This window comes from Ahaetulla prasina, chromosome 2, assembly GCF_028640845.1.
Source record: "Ahaetulla prasina isolate Xishuangbanna chromosome 2, ASM2864084v1, whole genome shotgun sequence".
NCBI lineage: Eukaryota > Metazoa > Chordata > Lepidosauria > Squamata > Colubridae > Ahaetulla > Ahaetulla prasina.
Genome location: NC_080540.1, coordinates 157,443,605 through 157,466,453, shown reverse-complemented (window position 1 = coordinate 157,466,453; position 22,849 = coordinate 157,443,605). Strand labels below are relative to the sequence as shown.

At 41.7% G+C, this 22,849-nt stretch overlaps 1 protein-coding gene across 2 annotated transcripts in view; it reads right to left on the bottom strand.

Annotated features, from left to right (window-relative positions):
- Window positions 1-22,849, bottom strand: part of ADCY6 (adenylate cyclase 6) — a 66,806-nt gene that overhangs the window by 8,414 nt on the left and 35,543 nt on the right. For both annotated transcript variants that reach the window (XM_058168847.1, XM_058168848.1), the window contains 10 exons: window positions 14,831-14,856; window positions 14,258-14,405; window positions 12,492-12,589; window positions 10,229-10,316; window positions 9,258-9,374; window positions 7,982-8,143; window positions 7,147-7,322; window positions 4,018-4,044; window positions 2,331-2,460; window positions 138-401 (listed from right to left, as the gene is read on the bottom strand). In XM_058168847.1, the coding sequence (XP_058024830.1) occupies window positions 138-401; window positions 2,331-2,460; window positions 4,018-4,044; window positions 7,147-7,322; window positions 7,982-8,143; window positions 9,258-9,374; window positions 10,229-10,316; window positions 12,492-12,589; window positions 14,258-14,405; window positions 14,831-14,856 (1,236 nt within the window). The remainder of the gene's footprint in view (window positions 1-137; window positions 402-2,330; window positions 2,461-4,017; window positions 4,045-7,146; window positions 7,323-7,981; window positions 8,144-9,257; window positions 9,375-10,228; window positions 10,317-12,491; window positions 12,590-14,257; window positions 14,406-14,830; window positions 14,857-22,849) is intronic.

Here is a 22,849-nt window from a genome sequence, read left to right as displayed (position 1 = left end):
TTAGAGCTAATAGGAATTGTAGCCCAGCAGCGCCTGGAGGGCCATGTCATGCCACTTCCTGAAAAACTCAAAGACTTCTGACCCCACTGAGTTTTAGTGCCTTCCATTTTCCAATCGTCTTAAAAACGCACTCTCACCTCGTCGAAGTCAGCAATGATCTCGTTGAGCAACCGAAGGCATTCAACACCCTCATTGTTGGCTTCCAGCTCCACGTAGAACTCAGAAAAGTTGCTGATCGAGGCAAACATGACAGCTACACACTCGCATGATTGGTGGTACAGCTCATCGTTGAGGCGTTCCCGTGCCAGAAAGTGAGCTGCCACATCTTTGGGCAAGATGTTGTGTAACAGCCGACGATTATAAGCCTGCAGCTCTTCCATCTCTTCCTTCTCACCTGTAGCCTGGGGAGAAATCAGGTCATCACTTATACAGGCATTAAACAGAAGGCAAATCTTAATGTACGAATAGGTCATCTCGGGGTGACTTACAATGGATCAACAAGAGTCCTTGATTCTAGTAATCACAAAAGGCTAACTATCCTTTTGCAGAAATAAAATGGGTGGCTGGATAGGCTAAACTGGATTTCTGCGCAGAAGGAGAGTTTGGTTCATTTAATTTTAGTGTTCATTTTTTTAAAGTCTAAAGATACTATATGTACTCTGTCCATCCTGAGCTATACCAGCTTTGTAATTTATTCATGTTTGATACACACAAGATTAATAGGAAGCGCAGTCCCCTTTTGCAGAAGCCTCAAAACTTAAGAAGTTGAATTCTGCACCACATAAAAATTCTGTATGTTTAGCTTTTAAATAAATATGTATGTTTACATATATCTTTATTGTGCCTTTTCCTCGGAAATAACAAGATGAATTGGTTTTTCTCAATCTGACAGTCACTGTCACTCCCACATACCATAGTTATTGTCCATATTAGCTGATGTTTTTTTTAAATTTGAATTTATATCCCGCCCTTCTCCGAAGACTCAGGGCGGCTTACATTGTGTAAGGCAATAGTCTCATTCATTTGTATATTATATACAAAGTCAACTTATTGCCGCCCCAACTATCTGGGTCCTCATTTTACCTACCTTATAAAGGATGGAAGGCTGAGTCAACCTTGGGCCTGGTGGGACTCGAGCCTGCAGTAATTGTAATTGCAGGCAGCTGTGTGTTAATAACAGACTACATTAGCCTGTTGAGCCACTTCCCAGCCCTTCCCATGTTAATGAGAGTTGTAATACAGTATTTCATATATTCATTTTGTTCTGGAATATCCATTCAGTTTTTAATAGATGTTCATGATCTTTTGAACCACCAGTAATTTATAAATTAATATGGGAACATATTATTATGTACTCTGTGTACTCTTGGAATCATAAAAAATTGACCAAAAAAAAAATTAGAAGGACATTTTTCTTTCAATTGTACCAGTAATCCTCAACTTACAACCACAATTTTGACCAGAATTTCCATTGCTAAACAAGGCGGTTGTTAAGTGAGTTGATCCCAATTTTACGACCTGTTGTGCCACAGTTGTTAAGCAAATCGCTGAATATAACTGCATATGCGGTTGTTAAGCAAATCTGACTTCTCCCATTGACTTCGTTGGAAGTTAACTCGTTAAGAACACAAATGGCAATCACATGACCCCGGGATACTGCAGCTGTCATAAATACATGTCCGTTGCCAAGCGCCTGAATTTGGATCACGTAAATTGTGTGGATGCTGTGATGGGCATAAGTATGAGGATCTGTTGTAAGTCACTTTTTTCACTGCCACTGGAACTCCAGAATTTTCCAGAGATTTTATATCTCAGATAGTTGGTATCTACAGGGTTGGATGTTGTACAACAGTGGTCCCCAACCTTTCCAGCTCTGCAGGCTGATGGGGGGTCAGTAGCAGAAGCGGTCATGGCGGTCGGGTTGGGAGAGGGGATGGTTCCATGTAAGGGCACCTACCACTTGCACAAATGGAGTTGAGTGTGCTCAGCTGTTTGCCCACCACTTGCACAGCTGGTTCCCAACAGGCCGCAGCCCAGTACCGGGCCGCAGCCTGGAGGTTGGGGACCCTTGTTGTGCAACTACATCATTAAGAGCTTGTATGGCAAAGTATAGGCAATAGGGTGTGAGAAGATGGGCTGGCAGCTGACTCTCCCTGCCTACTGCTGATAAAAATTCTAAGGCTCTTTCCTGTCCGGACCCTGACAATGAGAAGAAGGAATGTTAAACAGTTGGGCAAAAAATAAGAGCCAACTGTAAATCTGGGTATTCACCAATACTACAAACTCTCTCTTACAACTTGTTTTCAGAATCTCTACTGTTTCTCCAATACCTGTTGTTTCCAGAGAAAATCAAGACGCGCCGTTGATTCGACTTGCTGGGCATGAAGATAGAGGGCCAAAGCAAAAAGCAACAGGATAACTGGTGTCATGTACTGCAGAGGCACTTTCTTGTCTGAGGAACTGTTAAATTAAATTGGGGGAGGGAGAAAAAAAAAGAGAGAGAGTAAAGAAAGAGCACAAAATACTAACTTTTCATTTCTCATGATCCTAACACCTTGGAGCTTTACGCCATGATATTTGCCATTCCAACTCAATCAGCCCCCCCTAATTACGCTGTTGCCAGTTGGCCTTAGATCAGTGGTGGAATTCAATTTTTTTTTACTACCGGTTCTGTGGGCGTGGCTTGATGGGCATGGTGTGACTTGATTGGTGTGGCTTGGTGGGCGTGGCAGGGGAAGGATACCACAAAATCTCCATTCCCTCCCCACTCCTGGGAGAAGGATATTGCAAAATCCCCATTCCCTTCCCACTCTGGGGCCAGCCAGAGGTGGTATTTGCCAGTTCTCCGAACTACTCAAAGTTTCTGCTACCGGTTCTCCAGAACCTGTCAGAACCTGCTGAATTTCACCCCTGCCTTAGATGCTATATTCTAGCCCTTTCAATCTGATGTAGTCCAGACTGGTTAGGAACTGGAAGCCACAGAATCCTGAACCAGATCTAGTTTCAGTCCAAATAAATCTAGGAGGTAGCAGTTGGGGAAAGGAGCTGTATGCAGAAAGGCAGGAGGTGCCCTGAAAGAATTAATAAGAATAAACCAGTGGTGAAATCCAATTTTTTTTACTACCGGTTCTGTGGGCGTGGCTTGGTGGGCGTGGCAGGGGAAGCATACTGCAAAATCTCCATTCCCTCCCCACTCTTGGAGGAAGGATATTGCAAAATCTCCATTCCCACCCCACTCTGGGGCCAGCCAGAGGTGGTATTTGCCAGTTTTCCAAACTACTCAAAATTTCCGCTACCGGTTCTCCAAACTGTTCAAAATTTCTGCTACCGCTTCTCCAGAACCTGTCAGAACCTGCTGACTTTCACCCCTGGTTTAATTACCAATAATTTAACATTGTTATTCTCAACTCTTTGTATCTTTTTCAGTTAGCCACCTTGAGAGCTCACCGAAGCAGAAAGATAGGATATTGGTGAACTACATCATCATCATCATCATCATCATCATGTTTTATTTTCTAATCCTCTTCTTGACCACAAAACTTCTGCCATATCTATTTAAACATCAGACCTCACTTAAAATAATTCCAAAGTTAGTGCACAACTGCAATTGTTTACTGTGGTCCCTTGATACAATTTGCTTCTCTTCCCTTCTGTTATATCAAGTCCCTCCGGGCACTCCATTCATTTTAAATTTAAATTTGCAAGATCCTCTGGATATGTACTTATCTTGTCCTTCTGCTACTTAAATAATATCATCAGTTTGGTCTTGTGGTAGAACAAACAAGACTCATGGAAACCCAAAACCGGGATGAGCAAAAACAAGGGGAATAGGCAAAATGTCCCTAGTTGACTGTTCAGTTCTAATGCTCAGGGGACTAATGTTTTTTTTTTTGTCCTAAGAGCATTACTTTCCAAACACGCTTTGCAAACTTTGGTGATACTTTCGTTTGTTTCTGAAACTAGTGTCTCCCTGCCATCAATCCTCCCCCACCCCATACACACCCAATTCCTACTCACCAGGGCTGAGTCTCATTGAAGGCTGGCCTGTTTTGGAAAAGAGAAAGGAAGACATTTTTAGAAATAGTCCTCAATGAAAGCTGAATTATTCCGGTCTCTTTTTCTTCGTTTAATATAGGGGTCTTCAAACTTGGCAACTTTTAAGATTTGTGGACTTCGACTCCCAGAATTCTCCAGCCAGTCATGCTTGAAGTCCATATTTTCAGATAAGAGATTATATTTTAATTACAAGATTTTAAAGGTTCACTAAGAACAAGGCTCAGAAGAACAGGCTTAGGTCAACTTCTGAATGCCAACATTCTAATTCCAAGACAGGCTTTGTTTTTTCACACTTTTTTCACACAAAGCTGGCTGAGAATTTCTGGGAGTTGAAGTCCACAAGTCTTAAAGTTGCCAAGGTTGGAGACCCCTGCTTTGTAGTCTTCCACAAGCCCACTATTCTTTTTCTTGGGCAGCCAGAAGCATTGCATGGATTTGACACGTTAGTTTACCCTCCCTTCACAACCTCATCTATTGAATGCTTTCGCTTTATATGTGAAGTTATGTTACGGGTTAATACTGTCTATTCCCACATTTCATTTTTCCAAAAAAAAAACCAGGAGATGCCTAAACGTACGTCTGAAGACGGAATCAGTAGTTTTTTTTTTAAGCAATGAGTATCATATTTTTTTTTATATATATAATACCATGGCTGAAAAACATTTTAAAGATAATTACTGTCAGATTTATATTCACCTATTCCTTCAGGAATTCAAGGCAGCATTTGTACTAGTCCCTCTTCCAACGTTTCCTCAAAACAACCCACCCTGTGAAATAGGCTGAGCTGAGAGAAAGTGGAATGCCCATAGTAATTCAGCAAGTTTCTGTGGCTGACAGTGGATCTGGAACCTGAGTCTCCCCAGTGAGAGTGGACCCCACTGATTCATAACATCACATTTACACCTAGCCACTACCCATTTTACCAGTATGCCACACTGATCCTCATATGAAAACTGAAATATTTCAAAAGATTCCAGTGATTTAATTTAAATAACTAAATAAAGGTCATAAAAATTTTGAAGATCAGCAGGTGCCACCTACTGCTGCGAAAGCCACCGTTGCAATCTCCTATCCAGAGAAAACTATCACTGGAGGAGAAAAGAGATGTGTAATTTTTTTCTTCTTCTTCCAGTGAACCAAAAAGTCAAGGATATGCATGTGGGCAGGAAGAGTAAATCCCCCACTCTGTATTTGTGTGTGTGTGTGTGTGTGTGTGTGTGTGTGTGTGTGTGTGTGTGTGTGTATCTATATTCAGTCGAAAGGAATAAGGACCCATACGTGGAGTAGCATTTCTGTAATGCGTTGGAGAAAGTTTATACAAATATGCCTTTTGGGCCTTCGACTACCCAGAGGCTGTCTTTCAGGATGCTATCTATTTTTCTCTCATTGTCCCTGGGGTCTAGGACTTTCAGGAAACCTGGTTGGGTTTGCTCAACATGCTAACTGGGTCAAAGACAGAGTAAATATGTTGTGTGAACACCATAATCCAGGAAAAGTAGGACAGCTAGAAAGGCAAATCAATCTTCTAAGAAAAAGATTAGGTATAGGGAACACCTGAAGAAGTAAGACAGAACTCACTGGCAGGATTTTGGCAGCCACAAAACACAGCCCTGAACATTGAATGGCTGATGGACTGCTCCACCCACAGTCCCTCTACCGCTGCCTGCCTGGCCAATCAAGAAGCGCTGTTCATTGCCAATACAGTGCTCTTCTTAAGGAACATCTGGTGCGTTTTTTTTAATGAGAGCATTTTCCTTCATTTGAGAACATACAGAAAAAGAAGGACTAGAAGGGACATGATAGCAATATTCCAATATTTGAGAAGCTATCACAAAGAGGAGGGTGTCAATTTATTTTCCAAAGCTCCAGAGGACAGGACAAGAAACAATGGATGGTAACTAATCAAGGAGAGAAGCAACCTGGAACTAAGGAAAAACTTCCTAACAGTGAGGACAATTAGCCAGTAGAACAGCTTTGCCTTCAGAAGTTTTTAGTGCTTCATCACTGGAGGTGTTTAAGAAGAGGCTGGACAGCCACTTGTCTGAAATGGCATAGGGTCTCCTGCTTGAGAAGGCATTGGGCCAGAAGATCTCCAAGGTTCTTTTCTGCTCTATTCCGATTGATTGATTGAAAAGATGGGGCTATATTATCATTACAACTAGTACTAACACGTTAGTAATAATTTCCAATGCTACATGGAGATGTCAAATCTAACAATGGAACAGGTGGTCCTTGGTTAACAACCACTTGTTCAGAGATCATGCAAAGTTAGAATGGCACTGAATGAGTGATGGTTATGACCAGTCTTCAAAGTTCTGGCCATTCCAGAACTCCTGAAGTCATGTGATCATGATCTTTGGCAATTAGCTCACACTGCAGTTGTATGATCCTGCAATCACACGATTGCAATTTGCAACCGGATTCCTTGCTGTGGTTTCCCACGAGCAACGTCAATGGGGAAGCTGGCAAGGAAGCTGGCAAGTTGCTCAGGTAAGTCTTTCCCACCTGTTCACCCTCCTCAGCTTCTCTGTGTTCCCACTGCACCTCCCTGGCCACCTTCCCCCATCCAACAGCAACCATCCGAGCCCCACTGTGCTTGCACCATGCCTCCGCCGTTACTCGCACAACCTCACACATCCTGGAACAGCCAACTCTGGTTGCATTGCATTTACACTGCACATCGCCCACTACTCTGACACCTTCTCCCACCCAGCAACCATTTCCCTGCCTGCTAGTCTGCTTGCAAACCACCTGCGACTTGCTTTGGCTGTGGAAGCTGGCAGAAAGTTGCAAAGTGGTGCTTGCTTAATGATCCGCAATCTTCACTTAATGATAGCAATAGGGAATGTGGGGATTTGCTGTTGTTAAGTGATGTGAGCCCACGGCATTGTACTTTACAATTGCATTACTTAGCAACAGAAATTCCAACCCCAATCGCTGTCATAACTCAAGGACTATCTGTATAGAAGAATAATAGGGAATCACCTCACCCACCCCAAAATCTTCAGAGGCGTTTGAGGCCTGATTGAAGACTGAGATTCTTCCCACCCCTGGAGAGAGAGAGAGAGAGAGAGAGAGAGAGGTTCTTACAGAGCATTAGTGGCCACCAGCAAATCATAGTTGTCAAAGAGCACGCCCTGTGGGCCCTCAGCCAGTATCAAGTATACCACTTCCATCGTCACCAGCAGTGCCAGCTTCCTAAGGCTGCTGATGTGCAGGAAGACGGAAGAGGCCAGCAGACTCAGCAACACCGAGTAAGTGAAGTACTAAAAGGAAGAAAGGATAGAGATTCTGTAAGGACTCCCCCCTTACAAATCCGGAGGGTATTCCCAGGAGTCCCAGAACCACTCCCTCAAAAGCATCGCCAACCCTGTTTTCTCCCCTGAAATGAGATTTTGTACGGTCCTGCCTCGCCAGTCTTCTCTGCCAGTCTTGCTCAGAAAGCAGAACTCTTGAAACGAAAGCCATTTCAAAAGGAAACTTCCATTGGAAGGTCGTGATAGCAAGATTTGACAGATGTGCTAACGGCTACTCACAATGAATGTTACAAGTTTCCTCCTTCTGTATCAGAGGCAGGAGGCTAATAAGCATCCACGTTGCGGGGGTAGGGATGGGATTGGCTCTCTGATGCCGGCACAGACAGCCAAATGATGGAGGCAGACTTTTACCGTTTAGCAACATTTTCAAGTCTCCCATCCAGCAGGCCTCTCATCTCTTACTCTCCCCTCCTGGTTCCAACAACACATTCCAAACTCAAGCAACCTCCATGACCAAGAGAGGCCAGTCCACCTTATCAAGGTACTTCTGGGAGGGCAACGTGGAGTGAAGGAGGAAGGAGACAACCCTCAGAAACAAATGCGGCATCCTCCCTCGTGCCCTACTCAAACCCCGTTTTCCACACCAACGTCTCCTCCGATGCACATACCTCAGGGAAACTGCAGGTCAAGTCATCCTTCCCTTGGCAGGGTGGAGTGTCTGACGCCAAGGTATAATTGAGAGCGTGGAGGTAACAGGAGTCTACTGTAGCCGGAGTAACGTTGAAGAAACTAACCACACAGTCTTGGAGCCGGATCCGACTGCAAGCAAACTAAAGGGTAGGGTAATTCAGCTAAGGAACTGCTGCTTGGTGGTTCTAGAACCCCCTGATCCCTAGTGTTAACTGGGTCTGTGACAAATCCCTGAGACTCTAGGGATGCAGACAGGTAATAAGAGTTCCTGAGACTTGATAGGGATTTGAAAGTTAAAATGCTGCTCACAGTATCAGAGGCCTTTCCTCAGCTTTCCCTTGCCATTTGAGAATTCTGATAGTTGTTAATTCCAACATGTGGGGATGGTACCAATTTAGGGAAATATTAATGCATACGGGTTCCTTGGCAAACAACGTTCTGCATAATTTTAGAAATTTTCAATGCAATCGTTCTTTGATCAGAAAACAGTTGCAGAGCAAGAAAAATAGGACTTCTACATCCCTTCTGTTCAAAACCTTACAGAGTGGAATATAATACGCTAAGATCTGACAGTGGTAAATCCTAGTATAGTTTTTACTTGAGTTGATACACAAAAACAGCCAATTGTGGTTTGTAAAGCATGGTTTATAACTTTACATGTGAACAGGTCTCTATAGTTCACTTGTAAACAACAGCATCTGGTAAATATATTTTATAACTTGCTGTAATACACGTAATCCTCGACTCGCAACAGTTCATTTAGTGGCCATTCAACTTTGCAATGGCACTGAAAAAAGTGACTTATGATCGTTTTTCACAGGTACAGTTTGATCCCCATAATCACAGGATCAAAACTCACATGCTTGCCAGCTCATTCATATTTATGACCATTGCTGTGTCCCAAAATCATGTGATCACCTTTTGTGACCGTCTGCAAAGTCAACGAGAAAGCAGGATTCGGTTAACAACTAAGTTATCAACTGCAGTAATTCACTTACCAATTGTAGCAAGAAGGATCGTAAAGTGGGGCAAAGCTCACTTAACAAATGTCTCATTTAACAACCGAAATTTTGGGCTCCATTGTGGTCGTAAGTCGAGGCCTACCTGTATTTAGACTCTTATCATTGATGGTCTCTGCCTATAAGCAATCTTTGTTGCACAATTTACTGACTGTCATCTGACCAATCTTGTGAATTCAAGACCTTTGCCCTTCAGCCCTCCTTCAGCATCTTTCCCCCTCCCTGTTTCTCATACCATGTTGACAAAGGCAGAGATGAAGACAAGCAGGATGGAGGCAACGCCAGTAATAGTGCTGTTGATTCGGGATTGGATGATCTTGCGAGAAACACGCTGCAAAGCGGCAGGAAAGGGCTACAAAGGATTGGAAAAGGTTGAATGAGTAAAGGGGTGCTGAGATTACCATTCATCACTTCCGACTAGTTGCAACTATTCCCCTTCGCCTGATGACACCCGAGCCAGATACTAGGAACCAAACTCACGGCAGTCTTCAATCTAGAAGACTCTACAGTGGGGATTCAGACTTTCTGCCGAGAAGCTGAATTGTGCTCCACAGACAATAATTATATAATATTAATGATACTGTAGACCAGGGGTCTCCAACCTTGGCAATTTTAAGTAATGGCGGACTTCAACTCCCAGAAAGCCCCAGCCAGCAAAGCTGGCTGGGGCATTCTGGGAGTTGAAGTCCTCCAGGCTTAAAATTGCCAAGGTTGGAGACCCCTGCTATAGTCGATATTATTTTCCAATAACACTGGATAATAATACTGGAGGCAACACTGGAGAAGATGGATGAATAATCTGGCCTGATATAAAGCAAAAATAATTTTTCTATCTCCCCAATCTGTCAAAAAAGAAGAAACTCCAAATCTTGCTTGATTACTGGTCCAACCCCAATTAGTATTTTCCTCCATCTGCAATTTGGCAGGAACCAAATTTATGACTTTTGTGAAAACAGCCTCATAAAACTCCATAGGTTCTGAAACGGCTTTCCAGAAGCAGGTGCTTTTCAAATGTGTTAAAACCAGGCTGGCTAGAAATTCTATGCAGGGGAATCCCAAACATACAGTATCTCAAAGGTACCCAGCTCGGGAAGAATGCTCCAGCTGGAAAATCACACACATCTCTATAAGATGTGACGATGTGCCTAAGCAGAGTCCACAGCTGGTGGAAACAAAGTCAGAATGAATCAAGAGAGTGTAACTTACACCAAGGCAGGAATAAATGGCACACACAAATAGAATGGAGGCCAGGATGACGAAGATACTGATGTAGGCACCAAACATCAGAGAGGAACTGTGGAAATAAGGAGCGCAGTTAGTCTGAGAAATCCAGACACTGTCATTAAATTAACTTTTCAAGTATATGCTAGTATACAGGCCTGACTCCCCAACTTGAGCCCTTTAGCTATGTTGGAAGACTATTTCCATTATCCCCAACACATCCAATGTTGGCTGAGTGGTCATAACCCAACACATTTGGTAACATCAGATTAGGAGGGTTTGCATAATATTATTAAAATACATTGCACCAACTTTGCACTATGATGCTACAAAACTGAAGTATGTTTTGCAGCTACTGTATGTCATGAACATCTGGGACTCCTGTGGCTTCAGAATGACTTTCACTTTGTTTTGCTCAAACATCAGCTTCAAAACAGCTCCAAGAGAATACATTACTCTCCCTTCTCGTGCTGCTGTTTCTAAATTACTCTTTCTAGTAGACAATCCCTTCATCAGTGGTGACATCCAAATTTTTTATTACCGGTTCTATGGGTGTGGCTTGGTGGGTGTGGCAGGGGAAGGAGACTGCAAAATCCCCATTCCCTCCCCACTCCTGGGGGAGGGATATTGCAAAATCCCCATTCCCTTCCCACTCTGGGGCCAGCCAGAGGTGTTATTTGCCAGTTCTCCGAACTACTCAAAGTTTCCGCTACTGGTTCTCTGAACTGCTCAAAATTTCCGCTACCGGTTCTCCAGAACCTGTCAGAACCTGCTGGATTTCACCTCTGCCCTTCATATGCTAATAATATTAAGGCAAAGCTGCAAATATGTGTAGTTAGGTGTGTGATGTGTATGTATACAACTTCCCATTTTTATTTGGATTATTTTGCAGTCATTTGGCTGAAGTAGCCTCCTTGCAGACTTATTTTTGAACTTTCAGCTTCCCTGGAGCGTTAGAAGTTACTTAATATTGCTTCCAGGAACAGAACATTTGTTTGTAGCACAATATCTGGAATTTGGGTTTGGAATTTGGGTTTCTGCATCTGTGGGTACTATAGCACATGGCTCCTTTGACTATATATGTCCCAAATATAAGTAGTCCTCGACGTACAACCACAATTGCGATTAGAATTTGTGTTGTTATGCCAGGCAGTTGCTAAATGAGTTTGTCTAATTTTTCAAGTTTATTTTTTAACCACAATTAAGTAATCACTGGAGTTGTGTTTTTTGTTTGTTTGTTTGTTTACATTTATACCCCGCCCTTCTCCGAAGACTCAGGGCGGCTTACAGTGTATAAGGCAATAGTCTCATTCTATTTGTATATTTTTACAAAGTCAACTTATTGCCCCCCCAACAATCTGGGTCCTCATTTTACCTACCTTATAAAGGATGGAAGGCTGAGTCAACCTTGGGCCGGGTTTGAACCTGCAGTAATTGCAGGCTACTGTGTTCTTAATAACAGGCTTTACCAGCATGAGCTAAACCGTCACATCGTCAATAAACAAATCCAGCTTCCCCATGGTCTTTGATTGTTGGGAAGGTAACAAATGGTGATCACATGACCCTAGGACGCTGCACCTCTCATAAATTCATACTGATTGCCAAGTCCCCAAATTTTGATCACATGACTATGGAGATATTGCAATGATCGTATATGTAATGCTGGTCATGCCACTTTTTTCAGTACAGATAGTCTTTGATTTACAACAGTTCATGTAGTGACCGTTCAAAATTACAATGGCACTGAAAAATGCGACTTATGACCATTTTTTACACTTACGACCGTTTCAACACCTCCATAGTCATGTGAACAAAATTCAGAAGCTTGGCAACTGACTCGTATTTATGACAGCTGTGGTGTCCCGGGGTCAGCTGATCCTCGGCTGAGACCTTCTGATAAGCAAAGTCAATGGGGAATCCAGATTCACTTAACAACCAGGTTACTAACATAACAACTGCAGTGATTCATTTGTGAACAGAAAGGTCGTAAAATAGGGCAATCCCCACTGCATTGTGTATTAACTGTCTCGCTTAGCAGCAGAAATTTTGGGCTCAATTGTGGTCATACTTTGAGGACTACCTGTACCGTGTTAACTTTGGTTGCCAGACAAATGATTACAAATTAAGGACTACCTACACTGGATACATTAAGATCGTTCCATACACACACACACACACACATTTATGTACATAATGTGTTTGCAAAAAGAGCACATGATGAACATACTCTTGTACATGTGTCACTCACTGCGGGAAGATGACTATCTGGATGCAACAAATGAAGCAGAAGACTAGCATGGTACAAGCCACATAACTACCAAAGCGAGTATCCACCTTTTTGGAATACTGTAAGATTAAAAGAGAAGAAGAAAAAAATTACCAAGGAATTGAAGAACAGATGATTTGGGTGCCCAATTTGAAATTTCAATTCTAGATACACCGTGTGCACAATTACTAGGCAACTGAGTATTTTGACCATATCATCCTCTGAATGCCTATTTTCCACCTCCAAGCTGTATAAACTTAAATGCTTAGTGGATATAAGCAGATCGGATGATGTGTATTTGTGTAATGATGGAGGGTGTGGCCTAAGGAGATCAACACACTATATCAAGATGTGCATAATTGTCAGGCAGCTTCTTTTCCTCAGGCAAAATGGGCTAAAAAAGAGATTTTACTGACTCTGAAAAGTCAAAAATCGTAGTCAAAAATTTCAGAGGGATGCAGCACTTTTGAAATTGCTAAGATATTGTGGCGTGATCACAAAACCATCAAATGTTTTGTTTGTAACAAAATGTAATAGTCAACAGGGTCACAAGAAACGAGAAAAAAAGACGCACATTAACTGACAAAGATTTGAGAAGAATCAAACATGAAGTTACCAGGAACTCATTATCCTCCAATGCTGTCATATTTCAGAACTGCAGCCTACCTAAAGTGCCCAGAAGTACAAGGAGTTCAGTGCTCAGAGAGATGGCCAATGTAAGGAAGGCTGAAATCCGACCACCACTGAACAAGACACGTAAGTTGAAATGGCAAGTCTGGGCCAAGAAATATCTGAGAACAGATTTTCAGTCAGACTGATGAGATGAGAATGACTCTTGATGGACCAGATGGATGGGCCCGTGGCTGGATCACTAACGGGCACAGAGCTCCACTTCAACTCAGACGCCAGCAAGGTGGAAGTGGGGTACTGGTATGGGCTGGTATTATGAAAGATGAGCTAGTTGGACCTTTTTGGGTTGAAGATGGACTCAAAATCAACTCCCAAACCTACTGCCCATTCTTAGAAGACACTTTCTTCAAGCAGTGGTACAGGAAAAAGTCTGCATCTTTCAAGAAGACCATGATTTTTATGCAGGACAATGCTCCATCACATGCATCGAAGTACTCCACTGTGTGGCTAGCCAGTAAAGGCCTTAAAGATGAAAGAATAATGACATGGCCCCCTTCCTCACCTGACCTAAACCCTATTGAGAACTTGTGGGCTCTTCTTAAATGGGAGATTTATGGTGAAGGAAAACAGTACACCTCTCTGAACAGTGTCTGGGAGGCTGTGGTTGCTGCTGCACAAAAAGTTGATTGTCAACAGATCAAGAAACTGACAGACTCCATGAATGGAAGGCTTATGACTGTTATTGAAAAGAAGGGTGGCTATATTGGTTACTGATAATTTTTTTGAACTGTCAGAAATGTTTATTTGTAAATTTTGAGTTGTTTGTTTATTATTCTCACTTTAACAGATGAAAATAAATGAGTGAGATGGAAAAAAATTCATTTTTCATTTAGTTGCATAATAATTCTGCACACTAATAGTTGCCCAATAATTGTGCACACATAGATATTCTCCAAAGAAAGCCATAACCTCACTTTTACTTTCTTAAATATTCAGGTTTGAGGTTTATTAACATTTTGGATTGACCGAGAGCACTGTAGTTGTTCAATAATAAAATTAATCCTTCAAAATACAGCTTGCCTAATAATTGTGCACACAGTGTAGAGAAGGAAAAATACCTTTCTCTCCAACTCTGGTTTCTGGAAAGTGAGCAGAAAACGTTTGACATGATCCTTGCGTAGCTGGTCAATGCTTCGGGCATCAATGGCCCTACCCAAGAACTCATCAACCTCATCTTCAGGATTTAAGGCTTCCTGTGTACTTCGGCTATGGGAAAGCAAAATTCACGTTGGAGAGTAAAGAAAGACACAAGGCAATTTATTTTATTTATTTGTATCCCACTGTTATTATTTTTACAAATAACTCCAGGCAGCAAACGTACCTAATACTCCTCCCTCCTCCTAGTTTTCCCTACAACAATTTAGTCCTGTGAAGTGAGCTGAGTTGAGAGACAGTGAGTGGTCCAAAGTCACCAGCAGACTTTCATGCCTAAGGTGAGACTAGAACTCATAATCTTCTGGTTTCTAGCCTGCTGCCTTAACCACTAGACTAGACCAAATAATGTGAACCTCTCTGAAACCTGTGCCATCTTTCATATATTGCCACAAGATAGTTTAGGGACTCTGGCTTGAATGATTTTCTCCATCCCCACTGTCAAAAACTCAAAGAGGTTGTAAAATGAAGGCACTTACTTGTCTTTGCTGGAATCATCAATACCCTAAAAAAGAGAGAGAGAGAGAGAAAGAGAAAGAAAGAAAAAGATCATGTTCAAGAGCACACAAATATATAATAGTTTTTAATACCACCCATTCTCTTTATGGTAAATTTCAAAAAATGCAGACAAACTTGGTAATTGCAATGAATACAGGTAGTCCTCATTTAACGATGGTAATTTGAACCAGCATTTCCCCTGCTAAGTGATGTGGTCATAAAATGTGACGTTACATGACCGCATCGTTTAGCAATGGCAATCCTGGCAGTTCCCGTTGCTGTTAATCATGGCTCATTAAGCAAGGACCTCCTCACAATTTCTTACCGCCTTCCCACAATCAGTGGGAAAGGCGGTAATAAGTTGCAAGTCCCAAGCAGCTTGCAAGCCAGGTGGGGGAAGGGTATGTATGTGGCTGGTTGCAGCAGTATGCGCAAGTGTTTTCAGGCTCAGGGATGGCTGCTGCCAGGTGGGGCAGACTTACCCGAGCGACTTGCGACCTTCCTTGCTGGCTTTCAGGCAAACAGCGAACATGTGACTGCGGGTGCTGCGATTGTTGTGAATACAAACCAGGCACCAAGTTTGCGATCACATGACTGTTGGCGTGGTGCAATAGCCAGAACTTCAAGAACCGGTCGTTAAGTGCTACTCTTTCAGCACCGTTGCACCTAAGTGGTCGGTAAGCAAGGAGTACCTGTACAATTAATTCTATATGTGGTGAAGTTTTGTAATAATGTGGTTACAGTATCCTTCAAACTCAGACTACAACTCCCAGCATGCTGGTGGCTATGATACCAGGAAGCCCAGACATTGTAATTCTGATATCTTTGGAAAGCAGCAAATTTGGGAAGAGTACAATTAGTAAATGTTGCCAGCAACATAGTTTTCAATCAAAAATTTTCTCTCTCTCTCTCTTTTTTTTTTTTGGGCAGACATTCCCTGGACACATGTATACAGGTAGTCCTTGACTTACAACCATTTGTTTAGGGACCGTTTGAAGTTACAACGACCCCGAAAAAAAAAAAAAAGACTTATGACTCTTTTTCACACTCATGACTGTTGCAGCATCCCCAAGGTCAAAATTCAGATGCCTGGCAACGGGCATGTATTTATGATGGTGGCAGTGTCCCAGGGCCACGTGATCACCTTTTGTGACCTTCTGACAGGCAAAGTCGATGGGGAATCCAGATTTGCTTAACAAACCGTGTTAGTAGCTTAACAACTGCTGTGATTCGCTTAACAACCGTGGCAAGAAATGTTGTAAAATGGGGCACAGCTCACTTAACAACTGTCTTGCTTAGCAGCAGAAATTTTGAGCTCAACTGTGGTCGTAAATCAAGAACTGCCTGTGCCAAATTAGATATTCCTGGCAGTATTCACCCAAAATGGATAAGGAAGTGAGGTGTGAGGTGGTTTTTGAAAGCTTGTTTAAAAAAGAAGAAGAAGAAGAAGCCAGAACCTGAAAATAACATTTAACACAAGCACAATACTTAAACAAAATGGTTCGGTTGTGATCTGCATATGCATGACTGATTGGGGTAGATTGTAAGGGTGACCCAGAAATATAATTTTATCCTATTTTATCTATAGCTTACATTATTTTATTTTATTCTATTTTCATCTTAGATTGTATTTTATTCAAATTTAAATTGTATTGTATCCAATTCCATTTTAAATTGCTTTTATCAAATTTCAGGAGTAATTTGTTTCTGGAACTCTGCACTTCGACATGGCCCAAGGGCAAACGAACAAACAAATAAAAAACAGTTAAAGACAGAATCCTCTAGGCCAGGGGTCTCCAACCCTGGCAACTTTTAAGACTTGTGGACTTCAACTCCCAGAGTTCCTCAGCCGGGAGTTGAAGTCCACAAGTCTTAAAGTTGCCAGGGTTGGAGACCCCTGCTCTAGGCCTCCCTTTTTCTCTCTGCTCCAAATCTCCGAAAAGCTGAGAAAAGCAACATAATAGGCTGCTTGGCTGTGAACTTCATTATATCAACACAGGGAAGAGAGGCAGAGCCCTTCCCTGGACTCTCCCATTTCGAACACACAGGTAGGTGCCATAAACCTGACTGGCTTGGGCTGGCCTTTGGCCAACAGAACAACATCACCTTACAGCTTGTCTCAGAATAGCTGAGATTTACAGCTAAGAAGCAGGGCGACCTGCCGGCTGGTTAATGCTCAACTTAGTAGGTGTGGGAAAGAGGTTCACAGAGAGTTTGGGAAGTGAGAGTGAGTTTGCAGAGAACAATCATTATCAATCTCTTCTGCCTTAAAAAAAAAAAAAGTTTCCATTTTCGGATTCAGCCTCTGACTTCAGGCATAATTCAAGTATTTCTCATCCTGACAGTTTTTGGAGTTATTTGACCAAATAATGCCAAAAAGGAAGAGGGGGGGGGCAATATTAGAGGGGCACAAATGGCCATGACACCTCATGTTCTTACTCCAGGCTATCCTTGACTTACGAACACAATTGAACCCAAAATTTCTATTGCTAAGTGAGACATTTAAGTGAGTTTTGCCCCGTTTTATGACCTTTCCTGCCACACCTGTTAAGTGAATCACTGCAGTTGTTAAGTTAGTAGCATGGTTGTTAAATGAATCTGGCTTCCCCGTTGACTTTGCTTGGCGGAAGGTCACAAAAGGGGATCACGCAACCCTGGCACACTGCAGCGGTCATAAATATGAGTCAGCTGTCAAGCACCTGAATTTTGATCACATGACCAGGGGATTTCAACAGTTGTAAGTGTGAAAAACATATAAGTCACTTTTTTCCAGTATGGTTGTAACTTTGAATGGTCATTAAATGAATCGTAAATAGAGGACTACCGGTACTATGTAAGTATATAGCCCAAAAGCCTTCTAGAGTAATCATCAATTACCATTATTTTTTCTCTGGTATTCATCATTAACTAATTATTTTTAGCTGAAGAATATAACAGAGATAGATGTGATAACCATATCAGATCAGTAAGGTGAAAGTAATAATGGCAGTTCAAAAATCTGGACTAATTAAAAACATTTTTTATCTGCCATCTAAGATGATCAAAGTTGGCACCAGGCAAACCTCTCCAAGTTAGATATGAAGGACCACACTGAGAAAATCCAACCTCAACTCACTATCTACCTTACTTCACATGGAAGAGAAAAGTGAAGAACTTGTGTGAACTGGGTCCAAAAAATTTCAGAAATTAAAAAAGTCCAGAACACAGTCATACCTAAAAACGGTTGGGAAGCCACTGCCATTGTTTCAAAATGATTGAGATGCAATCAAACCATCCAGCCCTGATCAACAATCCGTGTATTTTGCACCAGCTAAAATGTCCAACCTGACTTTAAAAGGCAATCAACCATTATGGTAATTTAAATGGGATATTATCTGGGCATACAATATTGCAGCAGCCAGGCTACTTTTGTGAAGAACAGATACCGTTAGCTTATCACTGAAGATGGGGAGAGGAAACTGTTTATCATGGCATCTGCTTTGAACTTCCAAGGCAAAGTCAACTCTGTGGTAATAGCATCCCAGAATGGCAAATCCATTCCTTGTGGAGAATACTAATTGTTCCAAGGCAGGCTCAAACACACCTGTCCTTCTCTGGTCATACAATCTTTCCATTTTGTATAGACTGGAACTTCAATTCCTTAGGCTTTATTTACTCCCTGATTTATCTTAAATGCCAGTTCAGCATTTTAATTACGTCTCCTGAATTAGATGAAAATGAATATGGTAGTAATTTGGATGGTTTCTGTGCACTGGCAATATGACCTCAGGCATTTCGTGCAGGCAGGGAAGACTGGGGAAGGCACAGCATAACTGCTAGCAACAGAATTTCAGAATCACCTTCTGAAAATAGCTGTTGTGGTAAAGTTGAAATCATTTAAGAGAAGCAGTTCCACGCTGTTCTGCCAGTTAGTTGCTCAACGGGGACGTTTTGATTGAAAGATCCAGGAGAATCAGCATTCTTCCTTCTCTCAACCTAAAGCAATATATTCTTTGTGCCAAAAGTAGGCCAGAAAACATACTGAAATGGAACCCGAAAATCTGTTTCATCTGACAGGGACTAGAGTAATACCTTCTGCCCATTTTCAATTCCAATCTTACTTTCACCAGATTCTTCCCTAACACCAAATTTGCTCCAGTTCTTTTCCATTTTCAACGTTATTATACCGATGACGGACAGAAAGATCTTGACCCCTTCACATAATTTTGTCCCAATGTTCCATTGGGTTGGAGAGAAAAAGAAAGGTAATTCTATGGGACGTGGCAAACTCAGATCCACCAAAGAGATCTGAGAAATTACTGCAAGATGCCGTAGTAGTGCTTTGACTTCAGGATGGGGAAGGGGAGAAAAAGCTAGAACTCTCGTCAATGGAAACCGTCCTACAGCTCCAAGAAAATCCTGCAGTTTTCTCTGGTTCTGCTCAAATGCACAAGGACAGATTACCAGCGTGACTCACGAACAGGTTAGGGATAGACTGTCATGGGAAAAAATTCATGTGGCCGCTAGGAATCAAAAATTACCTGATGGCACATAATCAATCAATGCATATGTGGATGTCATCTTCATCTCAAGCCTCCTAGGATTAAGCAACAGTGGTAGGACTGGTCTGAGAAATCCAGACCCTGTTTGAATGAATGGACTTGGAACCCCTCTTTCATATCCTGCCATTCAGTGGAGCAGAAAGAGTGCTTTAAGGCAGCACCCCAAAGAGATATGAAGCTATTTGACTGGGATAAGGAAACTTGACACAAAAGGCGATTGTTTTTAAACAAAGTCAAATTCCTACTGAGAAAGGAATACAGTGACCTCCAAGTATTTCATTAAACAGTAACACATAACAAAATAGGATCCTTCTGCATTTTAACAACTAGCAAACTATTCCATTGCAATGGATTAAATAAGCCGAAACAGATGCTCTGTGCTATAGCCACTACTACCAGGGCAACAAAAACTTGTCAGACAATGCTCGTCAACAACTGGCAGCACCTCTACAAAGAAGATACCAGTGGAACTCCCTCTCAGATGTAAGCGGTATCATGGCAACAGATGCTAGATTACCAAATTTCATAAACAATCTGTATCATAGCAACAAACTGCCCACAACAAATCAAAAGCAGCCTGTAACAACGAATGACAGGGCACTAGGAATTCTCACTTAGCAACCATCAAGAGTGCCACTAATGGACAGCAAATTAGCCCCAAATGTGGTAGGTGAGGGTGATTATAATGATAAAAACTAGCTTGTTTTGTTTGGATAGCAGATTTAATTTGCACCTTGGCAATGAAGTGAGGAAGCTGCCAAATGAAAGGCTTGAACAAATTCATGATAGAAGCAGAAAATCACACGACCAAAAAAAAACACAAAACAAAAAACAAATATTTCAAGGATCCAAATTCCATACAGAGGTGATATTGACTGAATTTACTTACCATGCTAAAACATAGTTTGCTCTGCACAATTGGGTGGTTTCAGTAAGACCGAAAGCATGTTTATATACCAGGATGGCCAGACTCATACAACATGCTAAGTCAAAACCAAACAACCACATCCTGGCTCAGCAAAATGTCTGAAGCCAGGCAATCTGTTTAAATCCCTGATGATTTGAAATTAAAGCGGGGGGGGGGGGGGAAACCCTGTTCATTTAGACTTTTCCTTTTCTAAGAAAAGGAATAGGGCTCTGAGAAAGAAACGGCACCTATTGTGATTCACTAAAAAGAACTAATTTTTTTAAATATATTCTTTGAATGCAGAAACAGCGAGATTCAACAGGCGTCTGGCAATGAGTTGAAACACCAGAGATAAACTAATACTTTAAACTTATGGATTCCATACCTCTGTTATCAAACCCCACCCCCCCTCATTTCAGCTGATGAAATAAAACTAGGATTTTCTAGATTATGCAGAAGGCAACATACAGATAGTCCTCAACTTATAACAGTTCCTTCAGTGACCGTTCAGTTACAGTGGCATTGAAAAAAGTGACTTGATTGCTTTTCACACTTAATGACCATTGTAGTGTCTCTGAGGTCAGGGCAATTGCCCACTTGGCAATTGATTCATATTTATGACGGTTGCAGAGTCCTGGGGTCACGTGATCATCTTTTGCAACCTTCTTTCAAGCAAATGTTAACAGAGTTGTTAATGCCTGGAATACACTACCTGACTCTGTGGTCTCTTCACAAAATCCACAAAGCTTCAACCAAAAACTGTCTACTATTGATCTCACCCCATTCCTAAGAGGTCTATAAGGGACGTGCATAAGAGCACGTGTGCCTACCGTTCCTGTCCTATTGTTTCCTTTCATTATATCCAATTAATATAGTCATTACATACTCATACTCATATGTATGCTTATATATTGTACAATTATTTCATGCTTATGCTTATATATACTGCACGAATCAAGAAGAGGGCCGTGAAAATATTTGCAGATCACTCGCATCCAGGACATAAACTGTTTCAACTCCTACCCTCAAAACGACGCTATAGAGCACTGCACACCAGAACAACTAGACACAAGAACAGTTTTTTCCCGAAGGCCATCACTCTGCTAAACAAATAATTCCCTCAACACTGTCAGACTATTTACTGAATCTGCACTACTATTAATCTTCTCATAGTTCCCATCACCAATCTCTTTCCACTTATGACTGTATGACTATAACTTGTTGCTGGCAATCCTTATGATTTATATTGATATATTGACCATCAATTGTGTTGTAAATGTTGTACCTTGATGAACGTATCTTTTCTTTTATGTACACTGAGAGCATATGCACCAAGACAAATTCCTTGTGTGTCCAATCACACTTGGCCAACAAAATTCTATTCTATTCTATATATACTGTGCGACAAAATAAATAAATAAATAAATAAATAAATAAATAAATAAATAAATAAATAAAGTCAATCAGGAAGGCACACTGAACAACTGTGCCACTAACTTAACAACTGCAGTGATTCACTTAGCAACTGGGGCAAGAAAGATCATAAAATGAGGCAAAATTCACTTAACAAATGTCTCACTTAGCAACAAAAATGTTGGGCTCAATTATGGCCGTAAACCAAGGACCATCTGCATTTAACATGAATAGTGAATTTCTACTTTTCAAAGCGTTGTTACAATCCTGACCATTTCAAAATATTCCTGCCACCTCAGTTCCAATAGGGTCTTATACTTTCACATGTTGCTCTCTCTCTCTCTCTCTCTCTCTGTGTATGTGGTTATTTTCTCTTAATCCATATTTTTCTTCAGCAAAAAGAAGCAAAGAACAGAGAAAAAACAGAGAAGCTAAGGAAGTGATGGCAGGAAGAAAGGAAATGCTCAGGGGAACTAGATTCTACACCCCCTAAGAAAGGCCAACAATAGCTGGGATGTGAAGGAAGGGAAAGTGAAGCAGTGGGTTGTTATGGGTAATAGAAACAGAAGGTTCCTTGTTTCAAATTCCTCTGTAGTTCTGTTTCCTATATATGCAGTGGAAAGCTGCAGCATAGATGGAGGCAGAGTGAGAGCTCAATTCTTTTCCCGTGTTAGACAACTTCCTGCAAATAAAAGAGGTATACAACACTGCATGTGATAGAGCTTTCATTCTTGGCGTGGAGTTGAACAGACCATTCCATTTCCTTGGCATGTTTTTGTACATTAAATAACAAGCTCAGTGCACCGCATGTTAATCCTTATATAGTTATTTAGTTAAAAGAAGGCCACATGAGAATTGCAACTCTTGTGGGAGTAAGCCCGCATACACTGAGGCCAAAAAAGTTATTTCCCAGCGGAGAATGAAAACAGCCCAGGAAGGACTGTTCAAGGCCTGCAAGTGGATTGAGGTGGGTGGAAGTGGAGGGTGAGGAAGAAACCAGGAAAAAACCTGGATCAGGACTCCTCCGCACCACTAGGAAGGCTCATAGATATGTGGTGTGTGGTAATGTGTGCGCGTGTGTGTAAAACCCACAATCCTCATTCCTTCACCTAAGCGAAATTGCTCCAAATAATTCAAGC